Genomic DNA, 13,995 nt, shown 5'->3' with positions numbered 1-13,995 from the left:
TTCCAAGAGGACTCAGTCCCCCCCCTACATGGTCACACATGTATATACAGTATGCACAGTGCAGGCGGGGGATGTATCCGCGGGTGCTATTAATAAACTCATTTTTACATAACATCCTGCTCCCTCTCTGTGTAATAATTTGATTTAAAAAAATTTCTGTATAGACAACCCATCCCTTCCCTTTTTTTATGTCTGTTTTTTTTTTTTTTTTTTTACAGTGGTTTTTATTATTGTAGGTGTGTTATAGCAGGGGGCGTATCCATGCATCTGATTAACTCTTTTCCTCCTTCCACAATTGCTTGTAAGAACCAGGAAGGTGGGTATTTAAACCAGTTTAATTTTGCCGTTTCGCTCAAGCAATAACAATAGGCATTGAGTATGTTCACTTTATGTCCTGCTCATTCAGCTGTAGTTGAATAAGGGTACTGCCCCTTTAAATAATACATGTGTCTATTGAGCCTCTGCAAATAAAATATACTAACAGCAATGCTTGTGCTTTTGGTTATAAAATCATATAGCTATGATTAGGGCACAATATAATATATAAAATATTAGGATTATTATGAGCTGGAAATGTGTTGCTATACACTTAACCCTTAAGTGCCAGAGATAGCAATGCATTTTTTCTATAGGTTGCATTTGTAACCTAGAAGCAGGTACTTTTGTGTCAAAGACATATCCGAACGATGACCACATTGGCATTACAAAACCAATAATCACCCTTTTTTAAACCTGTCTGATCGATATCTGCCCAATTTTCAGCCAGATATTGGTCAGGCTGGCCGGAAGGAGCTGAATTGGCAAATTGGCAGGTAAAATCAGCCCATGTATGGCCACCTTAACTAGCAGGGAAAGTGCAATAGATTTAAACTCTAACCCTACCCTCCCACTGTGATACCCCAGAGCAATGCTGGAATGGGTACTTTCAAGGTAGAGCATAAATGTATATTCCCCTTTTTCAGACACACCAGAGAGAAATATCTTGACAAGAAACAAATCTATCAATTCGAGCTTGCAACACCTCTATGATGATTAGATTGCAAGCTCTAATGATCAGGGCCTCTTGTCAATCTGTATGGTGCTACATACCCCTTTTGTTGTGCAGTGTTTTATACCAAAACCAACAATGGATCCTTTAGGGCAATGACACATGTGGAGATGTAGCTCCCACAAGTTGCCTTGCAAGGAAACTTCAACAAGCCGAATCTGCATCGCTTCCTACCGGCGATTTACATTCTCACCACCAGGAAAGCATTTGAGGAGGTCAGTCTCCACCACTAGGGGAGATTCATCCTCTCCTGTGTCACCACCCTTGCAGTTTTACAGAAAAGAGTTTTTACCCTACCATAAACCACACAAGATTCGCAACTACAAAAATGAACTTTTTTTATTTTTAACAAGGAAGAGCAACAAAAAAAAAAAAAAGGAAAACATAACATTTTCCACATAAAGTTTGTTTAAAACTGGAGCCTACAATAACATGTACAGCACCAAAACAAAAGAAAAATAAATGTATAAACAGCCATAGATTCAGATCTATAAGCATACATACATTTAATATTGCACTTTGTTTCTCTATCATTTGGATTTCACTCCGCTGTTCCTAACGTACGATTAGGAAGCCATCTCCAATACTGGACTAAGTTTGTCAACAACTGGTTTATAAAAGAAAATGACCAGTATTAAAAAAAAAAAAAAAAAAATAATAATAATGCCTCTATATATTAAAAAAAAAAAAAAAGCAAAATACTTTCACAAACTTTGCAGAATTGTTAGCATATTTATATAACCACATTTCCATGCAATACAGTGCCAGTGGCTTTAATAATGCTAAATGTCACAAATATTTGCAGTGGCTATTAGGATTTATTGGTCAACCCCTTTCTTCATCTATAACCCCAGCCTATCTCCTCATAGACAAAAAAAAAATAATTGTTCCCAGCCCTCTTATAGGAAAAATAAACATTATCTGTAAGAAGGGCATATCTTGCATTTAGTTTCCCTTAAACAGCAGGGTAAAAAACATTCACATTTCTCCTCTGCATTGGAAATGCCATGATGTTTGCTTTGACTAAGGCATTACCTATAAATACTAACAGCACCAAGACTGGTCACAAATAAATGGATTATGTGACCGCTGCTGCCTGGGGGGGCTGTATAGCAGCTGCCCCTCCTCTGTAAATGCAAATACACAGAGTAAAATGATTTGGTGCTCACACTAAGCCATGCCTTATTTTTGCTACCTGAACCTATTTAAGGAAAACCAAATATAAGCCCTACTTATAAATAAATTGTAATTTCCCTTAAGAAACTGACTCTGGGCTTTGCATTAAGAAAGACTAGTTCTGGTGAAAAATGCACCAGCTTACCAACAAAACAATGAAGGAAACAAATACACAGTACAAAAGTCAAACTGCTCTTATTTCCTCTTAAATCCAACAATAATTCAGGGGAAAAAAAGCAAATATCTGCTGAATCACTTAAAACGTGACTAATTAAAACCTTACATTTCTCCGCTCTGGAAGCTTTCACTGTGGAATTATTTACTTAATTAGCTTAAAAAAAGGACACTTACAAAAATGCATACATTTTTTGATTTAAGTTGAGAGCTCTTGAAACAAGAGAGATTTCAATCTTACAGCCAGGAGAACAGGGGCAGTGGAAAGGAAGGATGGGACACAAAACAAGCAGGTTTATACTTAGTGATCCACAAAGAGAGCAATGTAAAGGGTTACATTAGGGGAGGGAACTAAATGTCCTGTCCAACTTGTATCAATGTTATATACTTGTGCATCTATAACAGTTCTTCCTCGCAGTGGATATTGGCTGTTAAATGCACACTCGTGTTTTTTTGCCAATATCTGCCGCGTCTGCCTGCACCTGGGCCAAGACCATGCTTCTGGGTGTAAGCAAGGTAGGAGGCTGGTGCCAGCATAGGGGCGATTCTTGCCCAAAAATCAGCCCCGTGTGGCATTAGCCTAAATTCCATCAGCTTTGTGCTAGGACAAATCTAAACATATTGGGAAACTAGTAGCTCTTGGGTTGGACATCTGCTGTCTGCTTCATGCCAAATAGCTGCTGCTATCTCCATAAAGAACACCTTGACAGTATTGCAGTGGATTCTATGTTACCCTGTTACATGCTAACCTCACTAGTCAGCTAACGCACAAGGGTTTATTTGATTTTGTTCCGTGCCTGGAAGCACCCTTACAGATAAAACAGAGTGTAGGCATCCAACCTGCGGCTTTATGGCTGCTGTTGAACTTCAATGTCGATATAAGGGCTGCCAGTTGTATTTTACAGCTGTTATTGTGCTGTTGTCTGAACATTTCTGATCTAAAGCAGTACTGTCCAGCATCTTTAGCAGGTGAGTAAACACACACACCCACCCTATATTATATATATATATTTTTTTTTTTTTTTAAACTCCATGGTAGAGATGGGGGAGTTTCAACAGCCACAAACTGGACGTCTAGGCCTATAGGACAGGGAATGCCACGTTCCTACTTAACACTGTCATGTGTAAGGGGAATCCCAGCATATGTTCTACTCGCCTTTACTTTACAGTGCCATATAAATTAATGCCCTGGTTAAGCTTAGTAAAAGCTTCCTCTTTAAGAGAGTGTGAATTTCATGTAAGTAAACTATAAACAAAATAACTTTTTTTTTTTTTTTAAAAACTTTTCCTGTGAAGGGTACATGGTATCCGCCAACACAGTCATACAACCCATAAAACATAGAACAGTGCAACATAAAAACACCAATAGCATTCCAAGGTTTGGCAAGTAATGAGTTCTCCTGAGTTTAAGTGATTTGTAGGAAGTCTGTAACAAAATTCTGCTTGGGGGCGACAGTAAAAAGGCAACAAGTCTGAAATTTAGATGTACAATCTTGATGAGAGTTTCAGTCCCTTAGGTCTGTATATTAATAACCCATTGAAATTGCTGCTATTCTACTACAGTGGGCTGCCAAACAACATACAGCAGTAAGGATTAGTGTGAAGGCATTAGATGTTTTTAGAGACGAATCCATTGCTGAATCCAAGCTGAGAAGGCAGCCAGAGAGGACAATACTGTGCATGTTCATAAGTGGGTAAAATAATGGGGTAGAAAAAAAAAGAAAAAAAAAAAGCTTAGTGCATTTGTAAGTTTTCAGTTTCTCAAAGCTTTCGTTCACTTCAGGGTGTATCAAACACGGCCAAACTGAAGGACTGAGTGTCCGGTGGAAACAATGAAAGCTGTAGTGATATCAAGCTGCTATAAATTCGTACTGAGTGTGCAAATCTTAAAGAAGTAAAGGAGGAAGCGGATCCACTTTGTTACTACTAGGATGTGCATCCTCATCTCTTGACCACATACGAATGCAGCAGCTTCTCGACTCGGCCCACAAGACGGTGGGAGAGCAACCGTATGTATACAGCACACACACCTTATAATGCAGTATATGCTGTAACCATGACCAGAGGCTGATTAAGTCTGCCACTTCCAAATCGAAAAAGCAGTTTCCTTTGAAAGTGCGCCTCCAACATAACTGCCATAACTTAACAGGCAGTTAAGAGTCTTGTCTGTAAGGAAAAAGAATCCCTCAGCGAGATGGGCAGGAAGGATGCTCTTCTGTAGGCTGATCTGGATTAGGATCAACCTAAAAGAAAAAAAAAAAAAAACAAAAAAAAAACATCCTTTAAAACTCATGAAGGTTTTTTTTTTCTTTATTTACTTCTAGACTAGACTTAAAAATTATTCAAGTACTGCCTAACCAAAAGTATTTATAAATGCATTATCACACTTTTTATCACACTACTGAGAAACTAATAAAGAGATTAATAAAAGATGCAAAAATTGCTCCTATTCTAGTTCTGCATAGCAACCAATCAGATGCCTGCTTTCATGCAGATGGCTAGTGCACGCTTACATGCGCCTGTGTGAGTACAGCACGATAGGGAACAAAGGGCTGCCCATCTGCACAAGCCCTTAAAGAGATTAAAAAATTATCTAGGTTTGACCAGATCTGAAAAATTCTGCAAGCTTTCAAGACAACTGCATCCCTTTCTTGGGCCTGCTGGCTTATGGCAAGAAAACTTAATACAGGATTAAAATAAATTAAAAAAAAAACTATTTTACAGACAAAATTTAGCACTGTGAGGGCACTTTTACATAGTAAAGAAAATTCTTTTCTTACAATCCAATTATAAATTATAGTATATTGAACCCAGGCATTACAGCTATGGCTTGTTTTTTAATTGCATATATAAAAATGTATTAACCTTATCTAATACTCTGGTCAAACATATTCTTCCTCTCACTGAATAACGCTTTCATTCTAACATCAGGCTTTTTGTTCTATTACAACTCTCTGCATTTGTGCCATTGTTTCTCCCACAGTGACAAACAAATAGCTGCTTATATTATTGCAAGAAGGCCAGTGGCAATCTCATCAGTCACACAGACTATGATTCAAGTGACATTTAAGGAGAACTGAAGAAGGCTTTTGTGAGTTTTCTAGGGGCAAAAAGGCAATTGTCTAACCCCTGACATTTCAGCAATTACACGGACGTGAATGATGATAATGTTCAATATGGTAATTCCTTTTACATAAAAACAAAGCAGCAATCAGTGACTTGTGATGCCAAGTTTGAGTATAGAACCCAGGGGCAGATTTATCATGCACTGAAATTATTTACTAACCACTTGGTAAATAAATACATATGATCTTATTTTAATATAAAATGAACAGAGCTCTCTAAATAGGTTTTTGAATAATAGATCCCACACCTGTGTTCCATTCACTGGTGGGACGACGGTATCTTACAATTTAAGAGGAATAGTGCCTCTTTATATTGCTGTGACACTACTACTTTGGAAGCTCTTTACATTAAGAAACATCAAATACATTGCATGCAAAGAGTGTAATGCTGCTTACCTCTGAATATAGTGGGGGGGGAAGAAAACGAAATTCTTGGATGTATGCAAATAGTGGTCCTTGAAGAGCCAATTCAAAATTGTCACAAGCATTTGAAGACATCAGATTCTGCCTTTGCTCTTCTGTGACAACTTCTGCATAGCTGGGAGGCGCTGAAATGTAACAAAGAGGACGTTTAAATCAGAACAACAAAGTACATAAAAAACTGATCATTTATAATAAAAGCAGTGAAAAAATACAAGCCAAATATACTATGAAATGGACACATTTAACTTCAAGTTATAATACTAATTAGACTTGTTTATAATAACTTTATGAATGAAAGAATAACCAAGATTTGTAACAATAAAATACCAATGATTTTATGCCCAATTGTAAGACTTTAAAGCTGCCAACTTTAGCATTGCATTGGGTGGTGTTGGTATGGATCACATTCAACGAAGAGAGGCTAAAACAATGGTACTAACAGCAGAGGATAGCTTAATAGGAGCCGAGAATGCTGTTACTTCTACAAATAGATTACTGTATAGCACATAAAAAAAGTTTCTCAAAAAATAATTTAGTCTTTAAAAAAAGATGGGAAATTACCTTCAGGTCTTTCTGGCAATGTCAAACCAAGCCAATTATTTATGCTGTACTGGCTGCTCACACTGGATGTCCGGCTGCCAAATGGATGCAGTGGGATAGTGCCAATTACCAATGGTAAATTAAGGAATAAATCCATAGCCCCTGGAATATCCACATATACCTGCAATTTAAAAATCATATCTTGATTATTTTCTATTCCCAGTCATTTTAGATGCCTAAAAATCATATGAAATAATATCACATGCTGACATGCATTTGTCAGTCCTGCCTGCTAGTCTGAGCATTAGGCTGAAACTGGAGAAAATATTAAAAGCTACTTGTATCGTGTCCACCCTGACAATAACAGACTTTACAATTTTACTTGAACTCTGTATTCTCTAACAGGAAAGCTGGTTGGTGACAGGAGTTCAATTTCCTAGAATGTCGATAATGGACTAGCCTTCTATAGTAAATATTTGCTATTACAATGCAGAGTTCACTTCTGTATAAAACCCAAAACTCTTTAGCTCCTGTATTGGTCAGTGTATGTATGTAATCTGTATGTGCAATATATATACCTTTCTGTTTTTCAGTGCGGTGAAATATGTTGTGGAATTATTTTATTTTTGACCCTTGTGGATCCTTCGAGTGGCTATGGGCCCATGTTGTTTGCTGTCTATGAATCGAGTAGGCGAGCAACACAAGGCAAATGTATAAAATTCATGATATTAAACACCTTACATTTAACCTAATTTTTCTTTTTAAGTAACTGAACGTACCATAAGAGAATATTCCACACGGATTATGCTACAGTCAATGATAGAAGGGGAAATGGGTGGAATTTTCAGCAGCTTGCCATTCCAAGTCTCTGTTTTCCCTGACGACAAGGACTCTCCTCTCAAGTTGGCAACAAGTTGCTTTACTTCCTTCATTTTTCCTTTGGCATAAAATGTCTGAGTTTGATAAAGGGCTGCCTTTGGTACCACCATGCGAGAAGAACAATTCTCAATCTCTGCGAAGATCTGAATTGACTCACCTTGAAAGGAATGAGAAAAGTGGACAGCCATGAGGTACAGAAAACGCGCAACTACAAGTGAGTATGGGTGGGGTTAAGAAATCCCTACATCGCTACATTTAGCAAAATAAGGGATGTTAACAACCCCTAGTACATAATGATAGTAGTAATAAGACAGCAACAAAAACATTACCATAAATCTTTTTTTTTTTTTTTTTTAAACATTCTTATTTTAAACCTACCTGGTGTGTAGCCCTTTCTTTCTATTTTGGCACTTAAGGATATTGGACCTGAGGTACATAACCAGCAACACAGGGTCTTTTCTTTTGTGCCCGCTTGGGGAGCCTAAAATAAAAGAAAACAAAACTGGTAAATTACAAATGGCACAAACACAATTACAAAGGCAATATGTCTTGAGTTAAAAGTGTATTTTCCATTTGCAATGTATTTAATTGGTAGAAAAGCTTCAGTGCATTCCTACTTTCCATTCCAGCATTCATTTATAAGTAAGGGAGGCCATATTGAACTCTACAAAGAATATGATATTGTATCCTATTTACAGTGACATGGGGATGCTTAGTTGTGGTCTACCTAGAATGTCTTTAACAAGGCAAACATTCAGGACTTTATGCCTTTCAATGCTGGCCAAAACCTATTTCTGTAAGTTTTCTATACATATTCTAGCAATATCTTAAGCTAGCCTTTGAAAAAGAGTCCTAAAGACATTCTTACCAGTAATGAAGGAGTGTTGATATCTATGTGTTCAAAGACTGTGAATTCCTTCTTTAATTTTACTGGTAGAAGCCAGGGTCTGTGCAATTCCGCTTTCACCCAGTAGCGCACACTGCCATGTCTGCCTTCAAATGAGGTAGCAAGTGGTCTGTGCAGGAGAGGAAAGCAAAATCAAGATATTGCCAAACAAATGTAACCTCTTACAGTTTAGTGTTTAGCCAACTAAACTCAAAAAAAAAATGGAGAAACTACATTCCTGTGATTAATCAGTTTTACATGTATCCACTTCCCTGGCTCTACCTATACCAATCAGAAATCCTACACTACACCGATGAGCCCCAATACAGGTGAAACTGGTTGGGATGATAATCAGCAGGTATTATATTTTAAAACCCAATACATAGACAATAGCTTATTCTACGCAAATTTTTTTTTTTTTAGAGCAAAGCTGGATTTCTTTCCCAAGATTCCCTCTGCTTTTCAAATCCTTAAACACCTACAAAACACCCCAAGTGCCACTAGCACTGCAATTAAAGGGGCAGTTCACCTTTAAATTGATGTTAAGTATGTTATGGAGTGGCCTCTTCTTAGCAACTTTTCAGCCGATCTTCATTTTTTAATTATTTGCTTTCATCTGAAGAAAAATAAACTACGGCCCTTAAGGCTACAGCTGTATTGCTTTTGTTCCTTTTCATTCTATTCAGACTCTCTTCTATAATCTTCCAAACAACTACCTGGTTGCTAGGGTTAACTAGACCCCAGCACACTGGAAAACTGCTAGACAAAAGCCTATACATTAAAAAAAATAATAATTGAATTGTCATACTCAAAAGTTAATATAAAGGTGAACTACCCCTTTGATTCTTCAAAAAATTCTTTCATTTATGATTTACACTGAATCAGGGGCTTGTTTTAATTGGGGAGGAGTTGACAAAGCTGTGTATAACTTACATTTGTGGAAGCTCAAAGCTAAATGCATATTCATGCCTTCCTGAATGAATAGTGGTTAGTCCTTCTTCTGAATTATCGTCATCTAGAAGAGAAATATACATACATGTAACAACACATTAATCAGTATACCACTATTAAAGTACAGTATCTATGGCCTGTTTAAGGGTGAAGACACATGGAGCTACTAGTAGCAGCTACTTGTCATGGCTACTAAAACAGACAATATTTATCATTTACTGATAATTGTCTCTATACGTGTTATACCAGAGGCAATTCTCAGTTAGGTCTATGGCAGGATATTTTCTGGCATTTAGTGGCCGTGACAAATAGCCGCTACTAGTAGCTTCATGTGTCTTCACCCTTAATGAAGAAGGTAAACGAAACTGCTTCCTTTTGTGGCCTACATATCCCAGTATACATACCAGAACAATATAGCAATGAATATGTGTGAAACAGAAGGTGACTGACAGAGACAGCTTATAGCCAGGGGAAACAATAAGTCACCTCGTTGGCAGAACAAGTGCTCCTAAGCAAACCAATAAAACCAGTCCCTCTGGGAAACAATAAAATCCTAAATTCCGTGACCGCACGGGGAAGGTGAGATCTCAGGGAGGGGCCTGCTTATTTGAAGTAAACAACTTGACCTTCCCCACTCCTTGGCACACACCTGGGAGATACTGTATCTGCTCATGGGTGTGTGAGCGCTGAGTCACATTCTGTTGGTTGGCATCCTGGGCAGGATCCAGTTTAGCAAATTTACAATTATATATATATATTTGTAATTGAGTGAAGGCTGAGCTGTAGAGCACCACCTACAGTTGCGGCTTTTGACTATATAGGGGATTGTGGGTTGTAGTTGATGATAAAACAAGAATTAAGGTTAATACTTGTTTGAATGAATACCTAGGGAAAGCTGACCGAAATACAAAGGGGAGCAGCTGCTAAAACAAATAAATAAATGTACATTATAGTAAATCTGAGGTATATTATAGCAAGTCTATAGGTAGCACAACGTGATTTGGTAATTTAAGTCGGTTTGCTTGACTGAATATAATTTGATATGTTTCTCTTCTTAATGGAGCAGCACTTTTCCCCTTGCCTTACTTTCTTCCTTTGTGCCAGCTCAGCAATGTGCTGCAAAGTGAGCAGGCGAGAGAGAGGCAGCCGCACAGTGTGGTAAACAAGTGTGGAACTGTCAATCACAAGCAGACTCCAGCAGGAGAGGACCGGCCTGAACCGGTGCGAGCAGAACCTCAGCCAGTCCCTCATATGCATAGCTATTACGTAGCTCAGCCGCAGAGAGCGCAGCCTAACCCATGTCTCCGCCCACCTCCTCCCCCCGCCCCCAGCTTCCGGGTGTACAGGAGACCACGCTGGATTCTTGCTGAGAGCGGTACTACGTGTGTAGCCAGCACTAGCAATGCCCAGAGCGGTACTACGTGTGTAGCCAGCACTAGCAATGCCCAGAGCGGTACTACGTGTGTAGCCAGCACTACCAATGCCCAGAGCGGTACTACGTGTGTAGCCAGCACTAGCAATGCCCAGAGCGGTACTACGTGTGTAGCCAGCACTACCAATGCCCAGAGCGGTACTACGTGTGTAGCCAGCACTAGCAATGCCCAGAGCGATACTACGTGTGTAGCCAGCACTAGCAATGCTTAGGACCGGTATAATAAATGGCTTACACAGCTGTAAGCACTGCTCCCTAGCATAGTATAAAGCATTATGTGATGAAAGTATCTCTCTGGAGACCAGTGGGCTGCTAATGAACTATAAGTCACCCTGTAAGTATAGAGCATAAGGATAAGGCTCAATCACACGCACGCCTATTCCACACACAGTCCCTGCAACACAATAAAGGCAGCTGCGCTAATAAAGCCATGAGCTTGATACTCTATCACCGCCCCCTGCTCTAGCGCCAGCGGACTAGCAGCGTCAGGGAAGGCTAAAACGTCACGGGCACGCCCATCTCACTCCACCTGTTCCCTGGCGCCCTAAGCAACAAGGCCAGCCAATCGCATTCAGCGGCCGTTGTCTTGACAACAGCCTAACAAACTGCTCTGGGCCAATCGAATGCGAGTTGGGCGCGGCACTGATTTCCTTCCTCCTCCCTCACCAAGCAAGCTAGTGTGGCGCTGCACCTAACTGTAACTGTTAACCTGTAAGTTGCTGAGGTAGAATGGCACAGCTCGCAGCACACTACAATGAAACAATGCCTTGGGCGCTTTGCTAGTCACTGTGTGAGGCTGGACACCTGTTGGTGCATTACTGAGCTCTGAGACCGGCTTACTTAGCGCCTAGTAGCATTGTGCAGTAGAGCCTGCCAGTACTCTGGCTCCTTACACTGTTCCACTAATACACAGCACATACTTTATTTTCCTACGAGCCCTTACTGACCTGGAATTGAGAGCCCAACCCTGTGTATTGCATGGAGTCCGGCAACGTTCACTTGCTCAGTGACAGCACCTCTATACCACTAAGTCATGGAGGCTAGCACCACATATTGTACAGAGAGCCGCTCACTTCTTGCCCAAACACTGCCCTCAGCACTACTCTAGCACTACTCATTGCAATGCAGCACTGGCAAGTAACGCTGCCTTGGAATGGTATCACCGGGCAGCCATATAGAGTTGCAAGCCATTCATGGAACAGCAATGCCAGCTCCTTAGCGTGATACTAACGTTATGAGGTGCAATAACGATGGAAAATATAGACATTTGTACTGAATGAAGGTGCAAAGGATGCGCCATGCATGAGTGGGGTGGGTACCCACATATCGCCCAGCAGGGATTGAGGGGTACACTGCTGTTATTCAGTGCTTCTTTCCTTTGGAAGCGATTCAGCCTGCTCACCACCTGACTCCCCATCAGCCAATCCCGTGCAAGCAGCGCAGCTCCCCCCTCCCACTCACTTCTCTCTCCACTGACACCACTAGCCGAAAACAGGATTGAACCGCTTCTAACAAAGGGTGGTGTAAACTTCAGAAAAACAAGATGATTCCTTCACTTCCCCCACCCTGCTCGCAATGACTCTTCAACTCTCCCCATGCCCCCCCCCCCATGCCCAATCACCCCCATATTCACTGGGCTCCCCAACAGGCTGCCCGGGCTCTGCGGCACACACCTTCCAGTTAGGCTGGCGAGCTGGGCACAGCCATGGGAGCCCACAGCAGCTGTATATACAGCCACACAATGCAAACAAATGGGCAATGACCGTTCCATAAGTTCAATAACAAAGCACTATGCTGATGCTGTAGAACTACAACTCCCAAGCCCCTCAGCTAAATATAAAGGCTACAACTTCACACAAATAAATGGCTGCCTGACTGATAACCAATACACCCCAATATCAGGTACCCCCAGCACCCCATAAAAGCCCCAGCATCCTTACCTCTCTCATGCCCAATCAGGATGTCTTTATGACTGAAATACTCCACTTCTTCAGTATAATTCTGGGTATAGGCAGTGTTGGAGCCAGCGTTCCTTGATTCCGTCCATCTGACTTTTGCATGCCCCCTGGCATGGATCCTCAGGGATTTCACCCGAATTTCCCCCGTCACTTCCAGATTGACCCTTCCTGAGACTGCATCCCCGCTGGAATAGACGGGGACGTGGCTGCCATTGAGGCAGTCAAAGCTTATGGTCAAACTCTTCACCTTCCCCAGCACCATGATTGTAAAAGGGGGCTATAAAAATATTCTGGGGGGGAGACAAAAGTTTCCGATTTCACATCAATGGCGATGTTGCCAGAGCACTGGAGTATGCATTTGCCGTGCAGAGACTGCAGGCAGGCTCAGTGCTCGCCCAGCGGCCAGCTCATCGGGAAGAACAGGTAGGAGAAGTAACAGCAGCAGCTGCTGTCACAGTGCTCTCTTCTATGGTCTCTTTACAAAGACGCCTGTCTGCAGTGTGCCGGCTCACTTATGTGCGGCTTTGGGAAAAACAAGCTCTCTGCGCATGCGCGCCCCTCTGCCACTCTTCCCTCACTCACTCACTCTCCGCTAGCCCTCTAATATAGGGTTCTCTTATTCAAGAGACAACTTCGTAGGTCAGGACGTGTCCTTTTAGTTCCTATTCCTTTGTTTATGCATCCAACGTAGGCAGCTACATCCGAAAGGTAAACGGGTGATTTGTGAGGCCTTTGGGAAACATCAAAAAGTGTTGGAGTGATGCAGTCGGTGCGGTGCTGCAGTCACTTCTGAAGCATTCTGATCCTGTGCCCCTTCCCAGGGCTTATATAGGGAATCGTTTCCCCCTCCATTGGAAAATATAAGGAAGTGAATATTCCGAGGTCAACGTTGCCTCTAATTCCGTCTTTGCCCCATCATCATAATAAATATGTGTATAACTGAAACTTATTGTTCACTGACGTTTACCCTTCCTCCCTTCACTGCTACCACACGAATATTTGTGCTTCAAGTTCCAGCACAATGTATAATGTGTATATACAGTGGATATAAAAAGTCTACACACCCCTGGTAAAATGTCAGGTTCCTGTGCTGTACAACAATGAGACAAAGATAAATCATTTTAGAAATTTTTCCACCTTTAATGTGCCCTATAAACTGTACCACTCAATTGAAAAACAAACAAATCTTTTAGGGGGAGGGAAGAAAACCAAAAAAACTAAAATAATGTGGTTGCATAAGTGTGCACACCCATAAACTAATACTTTGTTAAAGCACCTTTTGATTTTATTGCAGCACTCAGTCTTTTTGGGTATGAGTCTATCAGCATGGCACGTTTTGACTTGCAAGATTTGCCCACTCTTCTTTGCAGAAACACTCCAAATCTGTCAGATTGCAAGGGCAT

The 13,995-nt window shown here is 40.8% G+C and overlaps 1 protein-coding gene across 4 annotated transcripts; it reads right to left on the bottom strand.

Moving 5' to 3' along the window:
* Positions 1-1,373: 1,373 nt before the first annotated feature.
* Positions 1,374-13,043, bottom strand: arrdc3 (arrestin domain containing 3). Of its 4 annotated transcripts, none has more exons than XM_018093538.2 (8): positions 10,289-10,959; positions 9,185-9,266; positions 8,234-8,381; positions 7,744-7,846; positions 7,266-7,522; positions 6,508-6,667; positions 5,920-6,071; positions 1,374-4,641 (listed from the first exon to the last, which is right to left on the bottom strand). In XM_018093538.2, the coding sequence occupies exons 5-8, from the start codon at positions 7,473-7,475 to the stop codon at positions 4,585-4,587; spliced, it is 579 nt and encodes a 192-aa protein (XP_017949027.1). In that variant the 5' UTR covers positions 7,476-7,522; positions 7,744-7,846; positions 8,234-8,381; positions 9,185-9,266; positions 10,289-10,959; the 3' UTR covers positions 1,374-4,584.
* Between the last annotated feature and the right edge of the window lie 952 nt (positions 13,044-13,995).

Source organism: Xenopus tropicalis, chromosome 1, assembly GCF_000004195.4.
Source record: "Xenopus tropicalis strain Nigerian chromosome 1, UCB_Xtro_10.0, whole genome shotgun sequence".
In the NCBI taxonomy this organism is placed as follows: Eukaryota; Metazoa; Chordata; class Amphibia; order Anura; family Pipidae; genus Xenopus; species Xenopus tropicalis.
Note: the sequence above shows the minus strand (reverse complement) of the source record. Positions and strands in the feature narration are given on the sequence as shown.

Excerpts from the sequence above, each read along its gene's own strand:
- arrdc3 (XM_018093538.2), bottom strand. The coding sequence starts at position 7,475 with ATGGTGGTACCAAAGGCAGCCCTTTATCAAACTCAGACATTTTATGCC. Across the intron at positions 6,072-6,507 it reads ATTGCCAGAAAGACCTGAAG|CGCCTCCCAGCTATGCAGAA; the intron begins GTAATTTCCCAT and ends GTTACATTTCAG. Across the intron at positions 4,642-5,919 it reads CCCCCCCACTATATTCAGAG|GTTGATCCTAATCCAGATCA; the intron begins GTAAGCAGCATT and ends TTTTTCTTTTAG.